The sequence below is a fragment of the Grammomys surdaster genome, unplaced genomic scaffold (assembly GCF_004785775.1).
Source record: "Grammomys surdaster isolate TR1022 unplaced genomic scaffold, NIH_TR_1.0 126133, whole genome shotgun sequence".
NCBI classification, from domain to species: domain Eukaryota; kingdom Metazoa; phylum Chordata; class Mammalia; order Rodentia; family Muridae; genus Grammomys; species Grammomys surdaster.
In genome coordinates, this window is record NW_021620941.1 from 5266755 (window position 1) to 5284435 (window position 17681).

At 48.2% G+C, this 17681-nt stretch overlaps 1 protein-coding gene across 1 annotated transcript in view; it reads left to right on the top strand.

Moving 5' to 3' along the window:
• The window catches only part of Cfap77 (cilia and flagella associated protein 77), a 114757-nt gene that overhangs the window by 46829 nt on the left and 50247 nt on the right, over positions 1-17681 (top strand). Inside the window, exons 2-3 of the mRNA XM_028757159.1 lie at positions 14790-14889; positions 16000-16225. Coding sequence (XP_028612992.1) covers positions 14790-14889; positions 16000-16225 — 326 coding nt within the window. The remainder of the gene's footprint in view (positions 1-14789; positions 14890-15999; positions 16226-17681) is intronic.

Below are 17681 nucleotides of genomic sequence, written 5' to 3' on the forward strand. Positions count from 1 at the left end.
GAGAGAGAGAGAGAGAGAGAGAGAGAGAGAGAGAGAGAGAGAGAGAGGAGAGAGATTATTTTTTAAATTCCTTGATTCTGAGACTGTGAATGTGTCTCAGTTAGTAGGCTGTTTGCTGCATAAACATGAAGACATGAATCCGTCCCTAGCACCCCCATGCCTGGCATGATGCTGTGTGCACCGGCAATTCCAGTACTGGCAGAGGTCGAATATCCCAGGGCTCACTGGCCAGGCAGCCGAGCTGAGTCAGTGAGTTCCAGGTTCACTGAAAGACCCTGTCTGAAAAACTAAGGCAGAGAGTTATAGAGGAAGACACCCGATATCAACATCCGGCCTCCACATGTGTGTACAAATGAGTCCACATTCACAGATGTTGATCCTGGATTCTAAGGGTCAGGTCATCTCGGGTGGGCAACACTGCATGTTGTCACTCACTGCTGCTGAAGAAGAGGAAGCTCACCGATAGCCTTGTCAAGCTGTCCAGTTTAAAATGATACAAAAAGTGGGGAGCAAAAGGCCCCTCCAAGGCAGGTACACCCAGGGTGGACTGAAGTGGGGTAGAGATACAGCTTGATAAAGCCACCAGACCAAGTCTCACTGGCCCTTTAAGACCCCAAGAAGGGCTTCATTTGCATTTAGATCTCCTTGCTCCCTCTTTTCATCTAAAGACAAATCCTCACAAAAGGCTGCTTAATTAGACCAAATTAGATTTCCACTCAGCCGCTTGTCATTCATTACAAAATGCTGTTCTTTTTCTATTTTGGTAATTACGGGCTGGTCTCCGCCCATTTGTAGCCCACACTCCAGCCGGAGAGCCTGACTAGCATCCCTGATCTGGTGCAGGGAAGAGGAAAATTACTCGCCTATACCAACCTGTCTGTTTATAAGTTGGATCAAGGCCGCCACTGGTGCCTCTCACCATGTCTGGGTGGGCAGGTCTTCATTCTCAACTCTTTACTGATAAATTGTAGAGCAACACAGAGTCTGGTCATGTTCAGGATGAAAAGCCAGCTTTCACATGAACAGGGTATACATCTGAGCTGTTTACCTGCATTGCCCCACTCTGCAGCCATCTGTTAGGTCACCCACAGGGCAGGCCCTTGCCCTTGGCCCCCACAGTTTCTTCACCCTGAGCCCAGTTGGGGAACTTGAATCTTTTCTTGCACGGTTTGTCTTTTTTTTCCATTCATGATAGGCTGGTATCACTAGGTGTCAGCTGGTGATAGCTAGGTGTCACTAGGAGTCACAGACATGGGTGTGTGGCTCTGTGGAGGGTCCGGATAGCTAGGGCAGTGCTAGGGCTGCAGCAGTGTTCAACACTTGCGAACTAAGAGGCGGGTGAGTTGACATGACACCCAGACTTGGTCACTCACAAACTCTCCCGTAGCTCAGGGTTCCTGGGTGACTGAAGCAGGTGACATGGCTCAAGGTGGTCCAGACTCAATAGACAAGGGTCTAGGTCATGAGGGTCCAGGAAAGGGTGACAGAGTCCACGAGGCCCCCGGGATCAGTTGGAAGGTTTATATTTTACAGATGGAAGTCTGAAGCCAGAAGACAGACAGGGGCCATGCACATGCCTTTCTGAGCTGCCCTTCCTATTAGCCTGCCCCCACACACTAACACATATATACACACACAGAATACACATAGTACACACACACACACACACACACACACACACACACAGAGAGAGAGAGAGAGAGAGAGAGAGAGAGAGAGAGAGAGAGAGAGCGCCGTCTCAGGCAAAAAGATGCTGCTGTGGCTCATTTTCTACCCAGAAACCTTTACTGTACCTCAGGAGATGAGGTCAGAGGATCAGGAGTTTCAGGTTCCTCATTGGCTGTATAGGGCTGACAGGCACCCTGTGTTACATGAAAGCATGTGAAGGCAGGCGTTCAGAACAAGCCTAGCTTCCAAGTGACCTGAAGAACACTTTTTGTTGTTGTTGTTGTTGTTTTAAGAAGATCTGACGGGAAGATGCTGGGCTTTGTTCACTAGTTTCCAAAATCTTAGCCAACACACCAAGCATATCCCTTAGTCCTGCCAGTACTCCAAGAAGACTGTTGAATACCTACTTTATGTGCTAAGCTCTGGGATCCTGTGGTGGGGGACTTGGGCCTGAGCTGCAGAAACCACCACCTAAGTGAGGTGGTGGGGTATAACATCATGGGTGGGGATGTTCAAGCAGGGCGCAGAGTCCAAGGGTGCCCCCTGGTAGGGGATCTACAGCTTTTATTTATTTTTTACATTTTATTTTCATGTGTATGGGTGTTTGCCTGCATGTGTATGTATGCACAGTATGTACGCAGTGTCCACGGTCAGACCCCTCGAGCTGGAGTTATTTATGGGTGATTGTGAACAACCATGTGGGTGCTGGCAACTGAAACCGCAAGAGCAACAAGTCCTTTTAAAGGTTGAGCCACGCTCTCCCTGGGTGATAGCATTTGACCGAGGCATTTGGGAGCTCTAAGGGCGAATAAGGAGGGCAGACTTTACTGGCTTTACTTGAAGATGGGTTCAGGCTTTCTAAAAACCTTAAAAAGAAAAGGTATTGATGGAAGGGAGCCTGAGGGGGTGTGGGCAGGCTGCAGCCTGGAGCCAAGTGTGGCTCCTGCAGCTCCTGGGCTCCGGCTCCTGCAGCTCCTGCAGCTCCTGGTCTCCTGGTTGCACCACACAAAGATTGTCTTTTGGTCCCACATGGTTTATCTTCTCTGAGACTCAGTAGCTAAAAAGCCTTCAGGCACCAAACTCAAAATTTTTTACATTCAATTATTTTAAAAGCTGCTCAAGCAAGCAGAATTTTAGCCATTCAGAACCTGCGTGTGGGTCTATTGTAAGAAACTAGCATGGTAGGTGCAGCCCTGTGTGGTATAAAGCCCGGGTTTGTCTCTACTCTTTTACTAATTTTGTTCATTTGTTTTGTTTTTCGAGACAGGGTCTCATATGTCCCAGGCTAGCCTCAAAGTCATTCCTTATGTGATTGAGGATGACCTTGAACTTCTGATCTTCCTGCTTCCATCTTTCAAGTGATGGGAGCAAGAGTGTGTGCCACCATGCTCAGTTAACGAGGAGCTGAGGTTCAAACCCAGGGCCTCCTGTGTGCATGCTAGGCAAGTACTCTACCAACCGAGCCTACAACTGTAAAGCTCTGGCTACCAACACTCATGGAAGCTCTGGAGGCTCAGAGACTTCCTGACGCCACAATAGATACACAGCTCTTCTGAGCTCCTCCTTGGGAGCACTTGCTTTCCCTCTTAACGGATAATGTTCTCTCTATGTTGGACAGTGTAAGCGAGGAGGGGCTCCTCTTGCCATGCAATGAATCTTTCAGTGTAATCACATTTTTTTCTTGATTAGCCTTCAAATCCTGGACCTCATTCCCACACCGCTCCTCCTCCTCCTGTAACTGGGAGCTGTCTTAGAAGCTGCCCCACCCCCACTCCAGGAGACCAAGCGCCCATGGGACCTCTGTAGTGGCTGCCACTGCTTCCATTACTCTCCTTGGGGAGCACATCATCCCCACAGGACCCATCATAAAACAGTCACACGGGCTGCAAAGATGAGGGCACAGGCCCCTGGCTTTTGAGTCTTCCAAGCTTTTGCTAAAACCACACCACAGGTTTCCCCATAGCCTGGCCCCCATTCCCACTGTCCTGCCTTATTAACCAGTTTTGTGTCTCCCCTTCCTGAACTTCACTACATTCTGCGAACAGGTCAGTTGCTGTTTTGTGTTAAATTCCTTCTCATTCATTACAATACCACTTTTTTATTGACATAGAAATAAAACTTACAATCAATGAGCTCTTATGAAATATACATCAAAGCAGGAAGCAGCAGCGCCAGGGTTTCATCTGTTCTAGGGAAGGAACAAGGGTTTGGGAGGGTGGGGGAGACACCAAACGTTTTCCTTCCCGATTACATGATGCGATTTTCAATGAATCTATAAAGAAAATGAAAACATAAATACAGTGTCCAAACAGGGTGATCCCTGCAGCTGTCAAGACTTAAAACAGCTCACTTTCCCTTTGATTTCTGTTTTAAGTTTTGAAATGTACATAGATCATTCTCAGCTTTTTTCTTTCTTTCTATCCCTCCCCCCTTTTCTTTTTACAGGGAGTCTCTTTTTAAAATCTGATCTTTTCTGGATCCTCCTGCTTTGACCCTTGCTGGCCAAAATGACCCAATGCTGGGTACCCTGGGCGTTGCTTTCTCAGATCTCAGCCTGCCCGTGCCTCCTCAGTGGAAACCTCTCTTTCCACATTGCTCAAATCGAGACCGCCTCCAAAGGTTTCTTCTTTCTGTGAAAACAGTGTGGGCTCTGCTGCCTGGGATCTGTGGACCTACTGTGCTCTGCACCTCTTAGTGTTTTTCCAGCTGGGTCACACCTGAATGTCTCTGCTGCACTGGAGTGCAGGCCACTTGTGTGTGTTTTAGGGATAATGAGACAGACACCCAAACAAGTCTAGAAGCTGTCAGAATTACACCATAGAGAATGATAGGCTGGGGAGATGGTTCAGCTCTTAAGAGCTTGGACTGCTCTTCCAGGGGACCTGAGTTCAGTTCCTGGTGCCCACGCCAGTCATGTGCCCCACAACTGCCTAGAATCTCTCTCTGATTTCCTGGGGTGCAGTACTCAAGTGTACATGGCTACAGTAGATACATACTCATAGATTAAAAAAAAAAGACCATGGTGTAGGGAAGTGTTTTTGTCAGTAATGTACTTCGTCTGAATTTTATCTGCGTTTCATCCCTAGTATCCACGCTAAAAGCCAGACAAGGTGTCATTCCCAGCTATGGGGATATAGAGGCAGGAGAACCCCTTGGGGCAGAAGTGGTAAGATCCAGGTATAAAGATGGCACATTATTTAATCTCTGCCCCTAGCGGGGAGGCAGAGATAGGTAGATCTCTGTGAGGTCAAGGCCAGCCTGGTCTACACAGCAAGTTGCAGGCCAGCAGGGTCAGGCTACATAGAGAGATCCTGTCTCAAAAATTAAAATAAATAAAAGATGAAGGTATAAATAAAATAAAGGTGGAGAACGACTGAGGGAAACACCTGATGGTGGCCTCTGATCTTCACATGTATACATACACAAAGATGCATACACAGACACACATGCATGCACACGTGCACACGTACACCACACATGTACACACACGTGAAATTAGCAATCACAGCTTCGATTTCAATCTCCTTTTCTGTCTTTTGCAGAGGACTGTGGAGCTGAGAGACTATCCTCAGGCTTCTTTTCCCCGTGTGTTGTTGTTTTGTTTTTGTTTTGTTTGATTGTTTGTTTTTTGAGACAGGGTCTTCCTGGCTGGCCTCGAACTCACAGAGATCATCTGCCTCCCCAGTACTAGGATTAAGGTAGTTCACCACTATACCTGGCCTTGACTATCGGGCTTCTCTTCCTTTCTTCTCTCTTATTTCTCTTTCTCCTTCTCTTCTCCTCTCCCTTTCCTTCCCTTCCCCTTCTCTTCCCCTCTCCCCTGTCTGAGAGAGTAAGGATGAAATAGAGAATCTTATATCTGCTGGACAAGTGCCCCACTGCTGGGTTCCATCCCCAGCCCTCGGCTTCCTGAGGCAGGTTAGCCTTACAGTAGCTCAGACTCAAACTCACTACCCATAGGCTCCTGAGTGCAGGGATTACAGGTATGTCTCACCACACCCAGAAATATCAATCTAGTTTTTCTGAAGGCCTTCAAATGGAGTCTGGCATGGAGACTGTCTTATGCTAAGCATGTCTGAGCCACAAGGGATGGTGGCCCTCTGGGAGGTCACACCTCTCCAGTGTCTGGGGTGCTGTGGAGAGCAGAGGCGTGGATGGGACGGTGCCTGTGACTCCATGCTTGAGGTGGCCAGCTTTCCACAGTGAGGCCAAGGAAGCTGAAGGAAGGGTCTGTTCAGCTTTGCTCATCATTAGTTAGAGCAAAAGTGTCAAGACTTGGCAGCTTCCCACAGATATGTTTTGACAAAATGAGCCATCTACCATTTTTTTTCCATTTATTGAAAATAGATCTCCCCCTGTCCTATGACAGTGGCGCATGCCTTTCATCCCAGCTCTCAGGAGGCAGAGGCAGGCGGATCTCTGAGTTCAAGGTCAGCCTGATCTGCAGAGCAAATTTCAATACAGCCAGGGCTACACAGAGAAACCCTGTCTTGAAAAAACAGAATGTGTGAAATGAAAACAAACAGCTCCTGTGAAATAATAATATAATATGATACACTATGATTGATGATAATATGAAAAATAAAAACTAACACATCAGAACTGGACAAAGGACAAAACAAAAACAAAACAACCTCCACCACAGCAAAACCAAACAGAAGGAAAAGAACTCAAGAGCAGGCACAGGAATCAAAGATCCACTCGCTCGCACACTCAGGAGTCCCATAAAACGCTGAACCATAATGCTCACACAGAGGACCTGTGGATAAAAAGAGGGAATAAAAATATATAGTAACAAAAGTAAAAGATGATTATTTTTATTTAAAAATATTTTTATAAAAGGAAGAACCCTAATACAACATTATGAGACAAGGAACTTCCGAAGATGCCCTTTTCTGTCAGTGTCCACGGCTGCCTTCCCTGACTGCTGCGCACGCAGCCTACCCTGAAGAAGAGTTTGTTTCCCCAGTGAGGCTGTAAGTGGTTATCAACTGGAGGCAGCCTCTGAGGTTGGCATGGGAACAGGTGTCCACTTCTCCTTTCAACTCTAGGACCCAGCTGGTGCTGACCCGTGCAGACCCGTGTGTGCCGCCTCAGTCTCTGTGAGTTCTTATGTACATTGATCATGTTTATTTAGTGTTTTCTTGGTGTCCTCCATCCCCTCTGGCTCTTTAGCTCTTTCCACCTCCTCTTCTGCAGGGGTCTCTGAGCCCAATTGGAAGAATTTGATGGACACATCCCATTTAGGGCTGAGTGTCCCGAGGTGTCTCAGTCTCTGGGTAGAGTTTGGCTGTGTCTCTCCTTTTACTCTTATCTGCTCTGGAGGAAGCTTCTCTGATGATGGCTGAGCAAGGCACTGATCTATGAGTGTAGCAGAGTGTTATTAAGGCTCACTTTATTATTATTATTATTATTATTATTATTATTATTATTATTTCTTCTTCTCCTTCTCCTTTTCCTTTTCCTCCTTCTCCTTCTCCCTCTCCCTCTCCCTCTCCCCCTCCCTCCCCCTTCCCCTTCCCCTCCCCCTCTCCCCCTCCCCCTCCCCTTCCCCTCCTCTCCTCTTTCCCCTCCTCTTCCTTTTCCTCCTCCTCCTTTCTCCTCTTCACCCTTCTCTCCCCCCTCTTTCTCCCCTCTCCTCCTTATTCTTTAGAACAGCAGGCTTTTTAAAAAAGATTTATTTATGCCAGGCAGTGGTAGTACACGCCTTTAATCCCAGCACTTGGGAGGCAGAGGCAGGCGGATTTCTGAGTTCGAGGCCAGCCTGGTCTACAGAGTAAGTTCCAGGACAGCCAAAGATACACAGCGAAACCCTGTCTCAAAAAAACAAAACAACAACAACAACAACAACAAAACAAAAATAACAACAACAACAAAAACCCTTACTCGAAAAACAAAACAACAACAACAAAATAACAACAACAACAAAGATGTATTTATTTATTTTTAAAGTTTTATTTATACATTATTTATATGAGCACACTGTTGCTGTCTTCAGACACACCAGAGAGGACATCAGATCCCATCACAGATGGTTGTGAGCCACCATGTGTTCACTGGGAATTGAACCCAGGAACTCAGGAAGAGCAGTCAGTGTTCTCAACCACTGAGCCATCTCTCCATTCCCAGAACAGCAGTTGTTTTACCCTTGATCCCTGAACTATCTAACCTCACCCCCTCCCCACCTTGTCTGCCTCTTATCTCCTTGGACATACCTGTTCTTCACTTTCCACCTAAATGGATTCATGCAACACATGGCCTCTTAGTCTGTCTAGCTGCTTCCACTTGCATGCCTTCAGCATCTATCCATACTGTTTCTAACCTGTATCCATACTGCTTTGTTCTTTTTCGTGGCTTAATACTTTTCCATCGTGTGGATATGCCACATTCTGTGTATCCATCCATCCACAGAGGCAAGTCTGGGTGGTTTTCTTCTTCTGACTATGGTGGATAGTGCTGCTATGAGCATGCATTCATAAAGTAGCTTGAACTCCTGTCTTGCTGTGGGTATATTCCTAGGAGTAGAACCTCTTGGTATTCATTTTATAGCTAGTTGCCTGTTTGTTCACACAGAGACAGAGGAGCCAATAAAGCTATGGTGACACTGACAAATGGCCTGTAGCAAATATGACTTTTTATTCAAGACCCACCAAGCCCTCCACTAAGAACTAGATGGGCTTGGAAACTGCCACCAGCACCCCTGAGCCTGGTCACGGTGGGGACTCTGCTTGGAGGTTAGCTTGTTCAAGGTTATAAGGAGTCAGGCTGCCAGCACTGCACATCGGGCGGCTTGGCCTCAGCTCATTCTCCATCACTAAAGTGTCGTGTCCCAGGAACTTGCCAGATGATTTCCTCCTGAATCTGGATGACGTGACAGGGGAACAGGCTGGCAGCCGTGAACTCCATCCTTACCATGCCAGGTGCAGACTGGCAGGAAAATGAGTTTGCCTGCCTTGAGCACGCCCAGCTGTGGACAGTAGGGGTGTGCCTGACACACTCATTAACCCACAAATTGTGTGTGTGTGTGTGTCTGTGTGCTTCATCCTCTGTTTCTTCCTATAACAGTCTCTTGCACAGAATTGTACTACTGTTATCCTCTGTATCTCCATGGAGGCGAGGCCTGGTGTTGGGGGGGGGGTGTCTCCTTATGGCTGTGTCCTGACCAAGTCATGGCCATATAGGTATGGCTGGTGAGCTGCTGGCCTCAGACATTCCTGTGAGCTGAAATGAACAGGACACCTGCTCATTGCCTTCCTATATATGTTATGTGCCTCTTTCCAGAGCTTCCCACTTCTCCTGGGAGAGATGTTTATAGAAGTTCATCCCCAAGAAATGGAAAGCCCTTACAGGAGCAACTGGGCCCTCCTCATAATCTGAAGTGACATCTGTGACTTCTAGCCATTTTCATTACAAAAAAAAAAAACCCCAAAAAAACCCTTTCCCTCAAACCCTTTTGCTGAAAGGTGGGTTCCTACCCACCTCTCGTTAGCCTCTGTGCCCCCTCATCCTCCTAAACCTGCTGGTGAGTTATGGGCCCCCAGAGGCTATGACTCTGGGTGGATGCATCTATACTTTCCCAGTCACTGCCTTCTCTGAGTGTAATCAAGCATCGAGCTAAGTAGCAAATAAATCTCCCGATCTCATAAGCTGCACAGCGAGATCATGTAAATGCAAATGAAAGACCTGATTTCAAGCTGTTGATGGGGAGGGGAGACAGCACCAGGGCTCTGTCACTGTGACCAGCTCACTGGGCGAGGGGCATACATCAGATGCAAGCCCTGAGCTGGGGGGCTCACAGAGGGAGGTTGGCTGCACCAGGAGCAGAAAGCATCCAAGTGGGTAGGTGATGGGGTCCACATAGCCCAGGACCATGAGAAACAGGCAAAGGTTTGAATTGGGTGGCTGGACAAGCCTTAGGGGTCTAGAACAGTAGTGTGCCTGCTGTCCTGGACCTGGGCTGGAGAGGCTCTGTGGAGATCTTAGCCACTATTCATGTGGGAAGGCAACTGATGCTGACTGAGCATGCCTGCTGGGCTTGGTCCAGGGACCTCTCCACTGAAGAAGCTTGGTGGATGAGGAAATGGGAGGGGCTCAGACAACTTCAGGGAGATGGAACCCACTCTAGCCACCTCAGTCCCTGGGCTGTAGCATGATGAAACCAGAGTCTCACCTGGGCTCAAGTATATATTTTTAAATATACTATATAAATTTATAATATATGTATCAAGCAACTCTGCTTTTTGTCCTTTTTAAAAAAATGTTATTTCAAGAGAGTCTCATATAAAACAGATCAGACTTAAAGTCCTAGTCCTACCTCTATGTCCTCAGTGCTGGAATCATGTAGCCTGACTCATGTACTACAGATAGAGGCCCAAGGCCTTGTGCCTGTCAGGCAAGCATCTTCCAACGGAGTTGACTGTTTTTAAGTGATAAAAGTGACATCCCCAAGCACCGTCTCTAACCACACACCCTCACACAGCACTTTGTGCATCTCTGTTCCTCCTTGTTTTTAAAGCATTAAAAAATAACAAAACCCATGTCTGAATGGTGATGATATGTGTACAATTTTGAGTCCTGCTGAGTCTTTTTTTTTTCATTTGATGTTATCTTACACACCTTTGATCATATGTGGATGTGTTCTTCTGGTGTGTGGCTTATGGGATCATTATACAGCATTCAGACAATGCTCAGCTCAAAGCCCAGGCTGCCTGGGTCCTTTGATGCATAATGCGCCTCACTTCCCATGATTGTTTATCTGAGGCTCTCATTATGGAAATAAATAAATATCCCTATGCTAATAGCGATCACAATTTGCATTTATATTGTGCTTTTCATTGGAAGATCTTAAGTTGTTTTACAGTAATGAACTACCCTGAGCACAGGCTCAGGGTACGTGCATGCATGTGTATGTCAAAGTGAGACGGTATGCAGATATTTATTTAATAACTACTGGGCAATAACTGGGATTTCACCTCTCTGGGTTCTAATAGGATGCAGGATAGTAAGGGGAGACTTTACAATTGCAGACCAAGCATTTGTTTTGTTAGATGCTGGCTAGGGAATTAACAGGTTATATATTGTGTGTGGTGATCAGTATATGGGCAGAGAATGGCTGATGCCTTGGGGGCCTTGCTCTCATGGGATGGACATCTAAGATGAGCCTGGAACTCACACATCCAGTTCCCTGGCACAAAACCTGCCATTTTGGAAAATGAACACATCTCTCCATCCGTCTGGAGAAAGTTCAGTTTGGACCACCCAAGTGCCAGCGTTGGTCAACAGTACTGTTCTCACACACTTGACTGGAAATGAATGTTCACTAAGGATATAAATGGGTATGGGGTGAGAGGTGATTCTGCTTGAACTTCAAGGCTCAGCCACTTCACCTGCACCTGCCTGGGAGAAGTGCCATGGTTCTCAATAGGCTACCAGCCTTAGGCAGTTTCAGGGCAGCAGACCCACCCTTACTGTTTTTAGAGCTCCAGTCTTTCTGTTGGGGAGTTGGAGGGAGCTGCTGTTGTAGAAGCAACTGGGAGAATCCCAGGACCCCTGGGACGAGGAGAAAGATGGTTTTAATTAAAGCAGAGAGGACAAGACTAAGGCGGAGAGGGATGACATGTTAATAAGGTTTAATGAAGCTGTCTGCTGATGGAGACAGCTGTCACCCAGAGCTGTATTCCAGCCAAGCCACTCAGTGACAGAGGAAACTCCAAGAAAGAGTGTTTTGAAGGGGGCTGGGGAGGGCGGGGTGGCCAGCCTGGAGCTGGGATTCTCCTCTCTGGAGTTGAGCATTCGCATGCACATGTGTGTGTGCACACACACACACCACCACCACCTCCACCACCACCACCAAGTTAGAGAGCCATGTTTAAGTGGCTTCCAGTAGCTCCCAATTTTCTGATGTGCTGTGCCTCTTGCAGACCTGGAGGACTTGGGTGAGATGTCTTAAGAATCATCTGTAGGAACAAGGAGTGCAGGAATTTGAAGACTGACAAGCCTTTATTAGTTTTTCCTTCCTGAGGTACTGTCTCCCTTCTGTCCATGGGAATGATGTCACCTCCTTTCAGGGGAGAGGGGCTGCTCGGGCTAAGCACAGAGGCTTGCCCTTAACTCAGATCATCCGTTTGCTCCTGGAATGGGCCAGATAGACAGGCTTCTGCTTTATTTTATTTTTTTTAAGGTTTTATTTTTATTTATGTGTATGTGTGTCTATGTATGTGTGCTACTTTTATGCAGTGCTCTGGGAGGCCACAGGAGGGCGACACATCCTGTATTGCTAACTCTACAGGCAGTTGAGAGCTGCCTGATGTGGGTGCTGGGAACTGAACCTAGGACCTATGAAAGAGCAGCAAACACTCTAAGCACTGAGCTGTCTTTCCAGTCCCTATTACAGACTTCTTTAAGGGTCAGCTTACACATCTGTAAAATGGGAAAAGCAACCCCATATAAGGAATTCTGTGAGATCAGGGAGAAGGACAAAAAGTTCAGCATAGTGTCACAAGAGGACATCACAGGGTGCCATGCATGCCTTGCATACAGGTTTATTTAGTAAACCATTATTCTTTGTTTGTTTGTTTGGCTTTTTGAGACAGGGTTTCTCTGTGTAGCCCTGGCTGTCCTGGACCTAGCTCTGTAGACTGGGCTGACCTCGAACTCAGAGATCAACCTGCATCTGCTGGGATTAAAAGTATGAGCCACCACTGTCTGGCCCCTAAATGTTTATTCTTTTCTTTGTTTCTTACTTCAGTAGAGACAGCATGGTAGTTCTTTGTTTCAGGAGAGTGCTCCCAACATCCTCATGGCTCAACAATCTACTGCCTACCCCAGGACCTTTTTATAGCCCAGCCCGATCTCTGATTCAGAGACTTCGTTTGAAAGGCATCATCTCTTATGTTTCCTAAGATGAGAGGCAGACTGCTTGGGGACCCATGTGACCCATCAAGCTGAGATTTGTGACAGAGTGACATCAGCTCCACAAATGTCAGAGTGGGGTTGTCATGGAAGAGCAGATGAACACCAGGGCTGTTGGGTTGTAATGTTCATGGGTCCATTGTTGGTTGAGTTGTGGGTCCCGAGTCTGCCCCCCACCAAGGGGCTAGGGCCACTCAGAGAGGCAGAGGCTCAGGAAGTTGACTGTGTTCACTCCACGCTGGCAACGAGTGGACATCGGGCTATATGTCAAGCCATGGGACTCTGCTCAAGGTGGAAGAGCACAGTCTGAGGTCCTGCAGGGAGCCAGAACTTTTGGGTTGGGGGCCCCCGGGCCAAAAGGTGGCTAGGAACTGGTTGGTTCTCAGGCCCTTGGGCTCTCAGGAGGCCCTGGGAGGCCACGGAAAGACCAAGACCAAAGTGGGGGCATACGGGCAGCCAAAGAGGAGAGGGGGAAGATTGAGCTCTGGCTGTGTCTCGTGGGGATGAGTCTTGATTGGAGCGATTCGGTTGGCTGGGTCACAGCTGGCTCAACTTGCTTGCTTGGGTTGGTGGGCCTCCATGGCTGAGAACATAGAGAGGTTGTCTGTGGGAGATTAGGTGGTGGCTTGGTAGTTGAAAACCTTCTCCACAGTTCCCCACAGCAGGTACCAAAGAAGAGAAATAGGCTATGGTCTTAAGATATTTTGTCATGGTGGAAAAAGGATGAAACTATACCCTGGTATTTTCAGGGTGGGCCTGAGGTTAAATACCTTTTGCAAGGTTGAGGGTCTGGGAAGGAAGTTTAATTGGATACACCCTCTGGCCATTAGGTATCTCATGAATATGGAGAGCTATCTTGAGGCTCTGTGGCCTGTAGTCATGCCCTCTACCTGTGGAGGGGCTAGGGGGCGTTGTCCTACGTGCCTGAAAGGCACGGATCAATGGACGTCTGCAGCCTCGAGTCAGGAGCTTAGAGTCTGGGAGCATGGCGAAATGCCTGCCGTCCCTTGCAGGGAACCCTGCAGGGTCCCCAGAGATTTCTAGCCAGTGCTTGACCAAAAACCATTCAGTCCTTTCACAGTCCTACACATGGCCTCAAGTCTCCTTGCAGCACAGTGTCAGCTGGCCTCAGACACTTGTCATGGCTTGTTGGTCCTAGTCTAGAATTCAGGGTCAGGAGCTCCCTGAGCACACATGTGCCACACTTAGCTGGTGTCACACAGCCAGGGAGGGACCCAGAGTCCCCTCAGCATCTCCTCCACCTCTGGATAGCTTTAGAGCAGTAGCTGGACCCTCTGAATTCAGGAAGCCCTTATATTTACTAGGCTTCCCTCTCTTTGCTGGATGCCTGCTAGATTCTCCATAAAATGTCAGTTTGAAACATGGTTCTCTTTTCCTGACCACTTTACCACTCAGTGAGACATAGCCATCTTGTGTCCAGCTGGCCTAAGCTCTGTTTTCTGAAGTGGCCACCGTTTTTACATCTCTTCTCACTGGTCCACTTATCAGACAGTAGCCACAACCTTGGCTTCTCCCAATAAGTGGTGGTGTTACATACCTGCCATGTGTCACCAGGAGGAAGGGCCTCAGTGACTGTGACTTTTGCAAAAGGGTCTAGAATGTGTGCTCCTGGCAAAGGAGCAGGGCTCTTCCAAGTCCTAAGTGAGTGGGACAAGATGAAAGAATGACCTTCAGGAGTGGGGGCTCTAGGGCAGTTGGTAGAGCTCTTTCCTAGTATGCACAAAGCCTTGAGTTTGACCCCCAGCACCACATAAACTAGGCCCTGGACAGATACCCCATCCCTTAGGGGTTGTGATTGATTGCTCTATAAAGTGTGAGGGGGGTGTGTGTCTATGGCTGATAATGATGACTTCCTGGGAGTCAAGGAAGAGCTTCTGCAGATCCAGAAGGTAGGATTCACTGTCCAGGAGCCAAGAGTGTGAAAGGCGTCCAGACTCCTGTGTTGTCCCAGCAGGTGTACAGTGTTAGGCATGGAAGCTGGCTCTCTCTCCTGCCATCTTCTTAATCTTATTCCCCAGTTCTAGGAAAGATCCAGCTAGCTGCTCTTCCTATCTGTGGCATGTAGGTGCTCTGGAACCCCACATGCAGTTTGTTTGCCTCTACACAGGAAAAGCCCTGATGACCTCTGCTGCTGGAGGAGACGGTGCACACTCCAGCTAGGTCTTAGCTCAGCTCTCTTTCCTCAACAGGCGGAGCTTGGCAAGCCCAGGGAGAGAAGCTGCAGCTTGCCTGGTGTCAACTTTAATTATGGACTCTACATCCGAGGGCTGGATGGAGGGGTCCCTGAAGGTGAGTGAGTATCTGTGGGAGCATGAGATTTGAGAGGTGGATTAGGGGCTCCCACCTTTTCCCCACTCTCAGCCAGCTTCAATAAAGTCCCTTGGCAGGGGCTGAGGGAAAGTAAGAGGGAAAGATAATATCCTGGATCAAATGTGGTATCCCTGGTAGACTATGGCCAAAGGGCACATGGGACCCAGCAAGGATACCTCCACCCCCAGATAGGGCTGTCCTCACTCTTTACCGTGAAGCAAACACTGAGCAGTCTCAGAGCCAACACTGGAGGTCTGATAGAAGTCAAAGCCTACTAGTTGGTTCTTGTTGTGATAAAGTATTCTGACAACAAAGCTGGATGCAGTGGTGAACGCCTTTAATCCCAGCACTTGGGTGGCAGAGGCAGAGGCAGAGGCAGAGGCAGAGGCAGAGGCAGAGGCAGAGGCAGAGGCAGAGGCAGAGGCAGAGGCAGAGGCAGAGGCAGAGGCAGGTGGATCTTTGAGTTTGAGGCCAGCCTGGTGTACAGAATGATTTCCAGGACAGCCAGGGCTAAACAGAGAAACCCTGTCATGGGGGGACAAGCCAGATAACAAAAAATTTAGGGGAGAAGAGGGCTTACTTAGTTTATAATCCCAGGTGGCTGCAGGGGAGTCACAGAGGCAGGCGTGTAATGCAGCTATCACCTCCTCTGTCAAGAGCAGAAAATGGACGTGTGCCTGCTCACATGCTAGCCTGTGCTCAGGTTGATTTCTCCATTTTCACACGGTTCAGAACCCTTGTCCTAAAATGGTGCCACCCACAGTAGACTGGCCCTTTCCAAACATCCATTAACTTAATTAAGACAACCCCCCACAGGCTGACCCCACAGGCTGACCCCACAGGCTGACCCCACAGGCTGACCCCATATAGACAATCCCTCTTGAAACTAAGTTGACAGCGAAAGGTGGCGATCACAGGCCTCCTGTGGGATCTCGGGGAGACCTATCCTTCCCTTCAGGTGGCTTGCTTGCCAAGGCCAGGCCTTGCTGTCCCCTGCAGGGGGGTGATGGGAACCCTGTATCCCCTTTAGAAGTTCCAGGTACCTTCTTCCCACTAACTCCCACTCTTTGGTTGTCTCCTTGCCTGCAGCTATTGGGCACTGGAACGTGTTTAAGCAGCAACCCACCTGCCCCCACGAGCTGACCCGGAACTATATTGCCATGAACCGTGGGGCTGTCAAAGCTGGCCTGGTGACTGCCCGGGAAAACATGCTCTATCGTGAACTGAATGACATGCGAATCAATGACCAGGAAGACCGGAGACAGAAGGAGCCGCCCCCCATCCCTCCCAACATGACCTTTGGGATCCGTTCACGGTAAGGACCGGGAACCCAGCTACAACCTTCCCCATGGCTACCAGGAAGCTGGAGGCCAGAAGCAGAGCAGTCGAGTGGCTGGAGCCAAGATGTAGTGGGAAATAGGAAGAGGTTGGACACTGGCCAGTGATTTTTCTGGTTCTGTAAGCATTTGTAAAGACAGGAATCTGCCCTTAGGAGTTCAAGGTCAAGTGTGGTAGCATGCACCTGTAATCCCAGTACTTTGTAGGCAGGGGCAGGATAAGAATTCACCATTATGCTGGGCAGTGGTGGCACACGCCTTTAATCCCAGCACTTGGGAGGCAGAGGCAGGCAGATTTCTGAGTTTGAGGCCAGCCTGGTCTACAGAGTGAGTTCCAGGACAGCCAGGACTACACAGAGAAACCCTATCTCGAAAAACAAACAAACAAAAAATAGAATATTAACATGGGTACAGCTTTTTCTGGGAACTTGGGTTCACACCATCCTGCTAGGAAAAATGTTCTCATTCTTCAGAGACCAGTTCAGCAGGCCCTTCTCATTAGCTCACCCACCTCCCACTAGAAATGTACTTCTGTGCACACAACCCTTAAAACTTGGGACACGATAGCCAAGAGATAGTGACTAGGTAGTGACACGGTAATGACCTGGTAGTGGCATGATAATGACTGAGTAGTGACCTGGTAGTGGCATGGTAATGATGTGGTAGTGACCTGGTAGTCATGTGATAGTGGTAAGCTACACAGGAAAGTTGCTTCTTCATTCCACTGGTTACCTGTGTTCTTGAATTGACACAGCTCAGCTTGGCAAAGGTGCCCTCATCTTGTTCTTGCAGACTGTAGACACTATAGCCTATCCCGGAGTCCTCAAGACAGTTTGATATTAGGGGAAGAGTCTAGGTCAGGAGTCAGCCTCAGGTACCAGTTCTGCCTCTGTCTCTAAGTCCCCAAAGGAGAGAGCACTGGACAGGGAGTCTTTCAGCTTGGTTCAGCTGTGCTTAGTGAGCCACCTGCTGTGTGACCTTGAGAGCTATCTTTCTCTTCTTCCTATATTTCCTAATTTATACATGGGCTTCTAGCATGTGATCTGTGTCTCGAGTTTGACAGTCTTTTTCAGTTGGGAATTCTCCTATGTAACGGAGGTGAGGCACACACCAGAAACCTGACTTTCCTTCTCCCCATCTTTCTAAAATCCTTCATGTCAATTTAATTTTCTTCTCATTAGAGCTTTCACTGGAGGCTAGCAAGGTGCCCAGTCAACCCACAGGAGGCCAGAAAGGGTCAACTGACCTTCCCAAATTCACACAAGTCAGAGCTTGGCCCAGATTCTTAACCTGGTAGAGATCTATTCTGAAACATTTAATATTAGAACATGCAATAGCAACCACTTGATGGAGAGCTCTTACTGAAAACAGGAGAAGTAGAAAGTTCAGAGAGAGAGAGAGAGAGAGAGAGAGAGAGAGAGAGAGAGAGAGAGA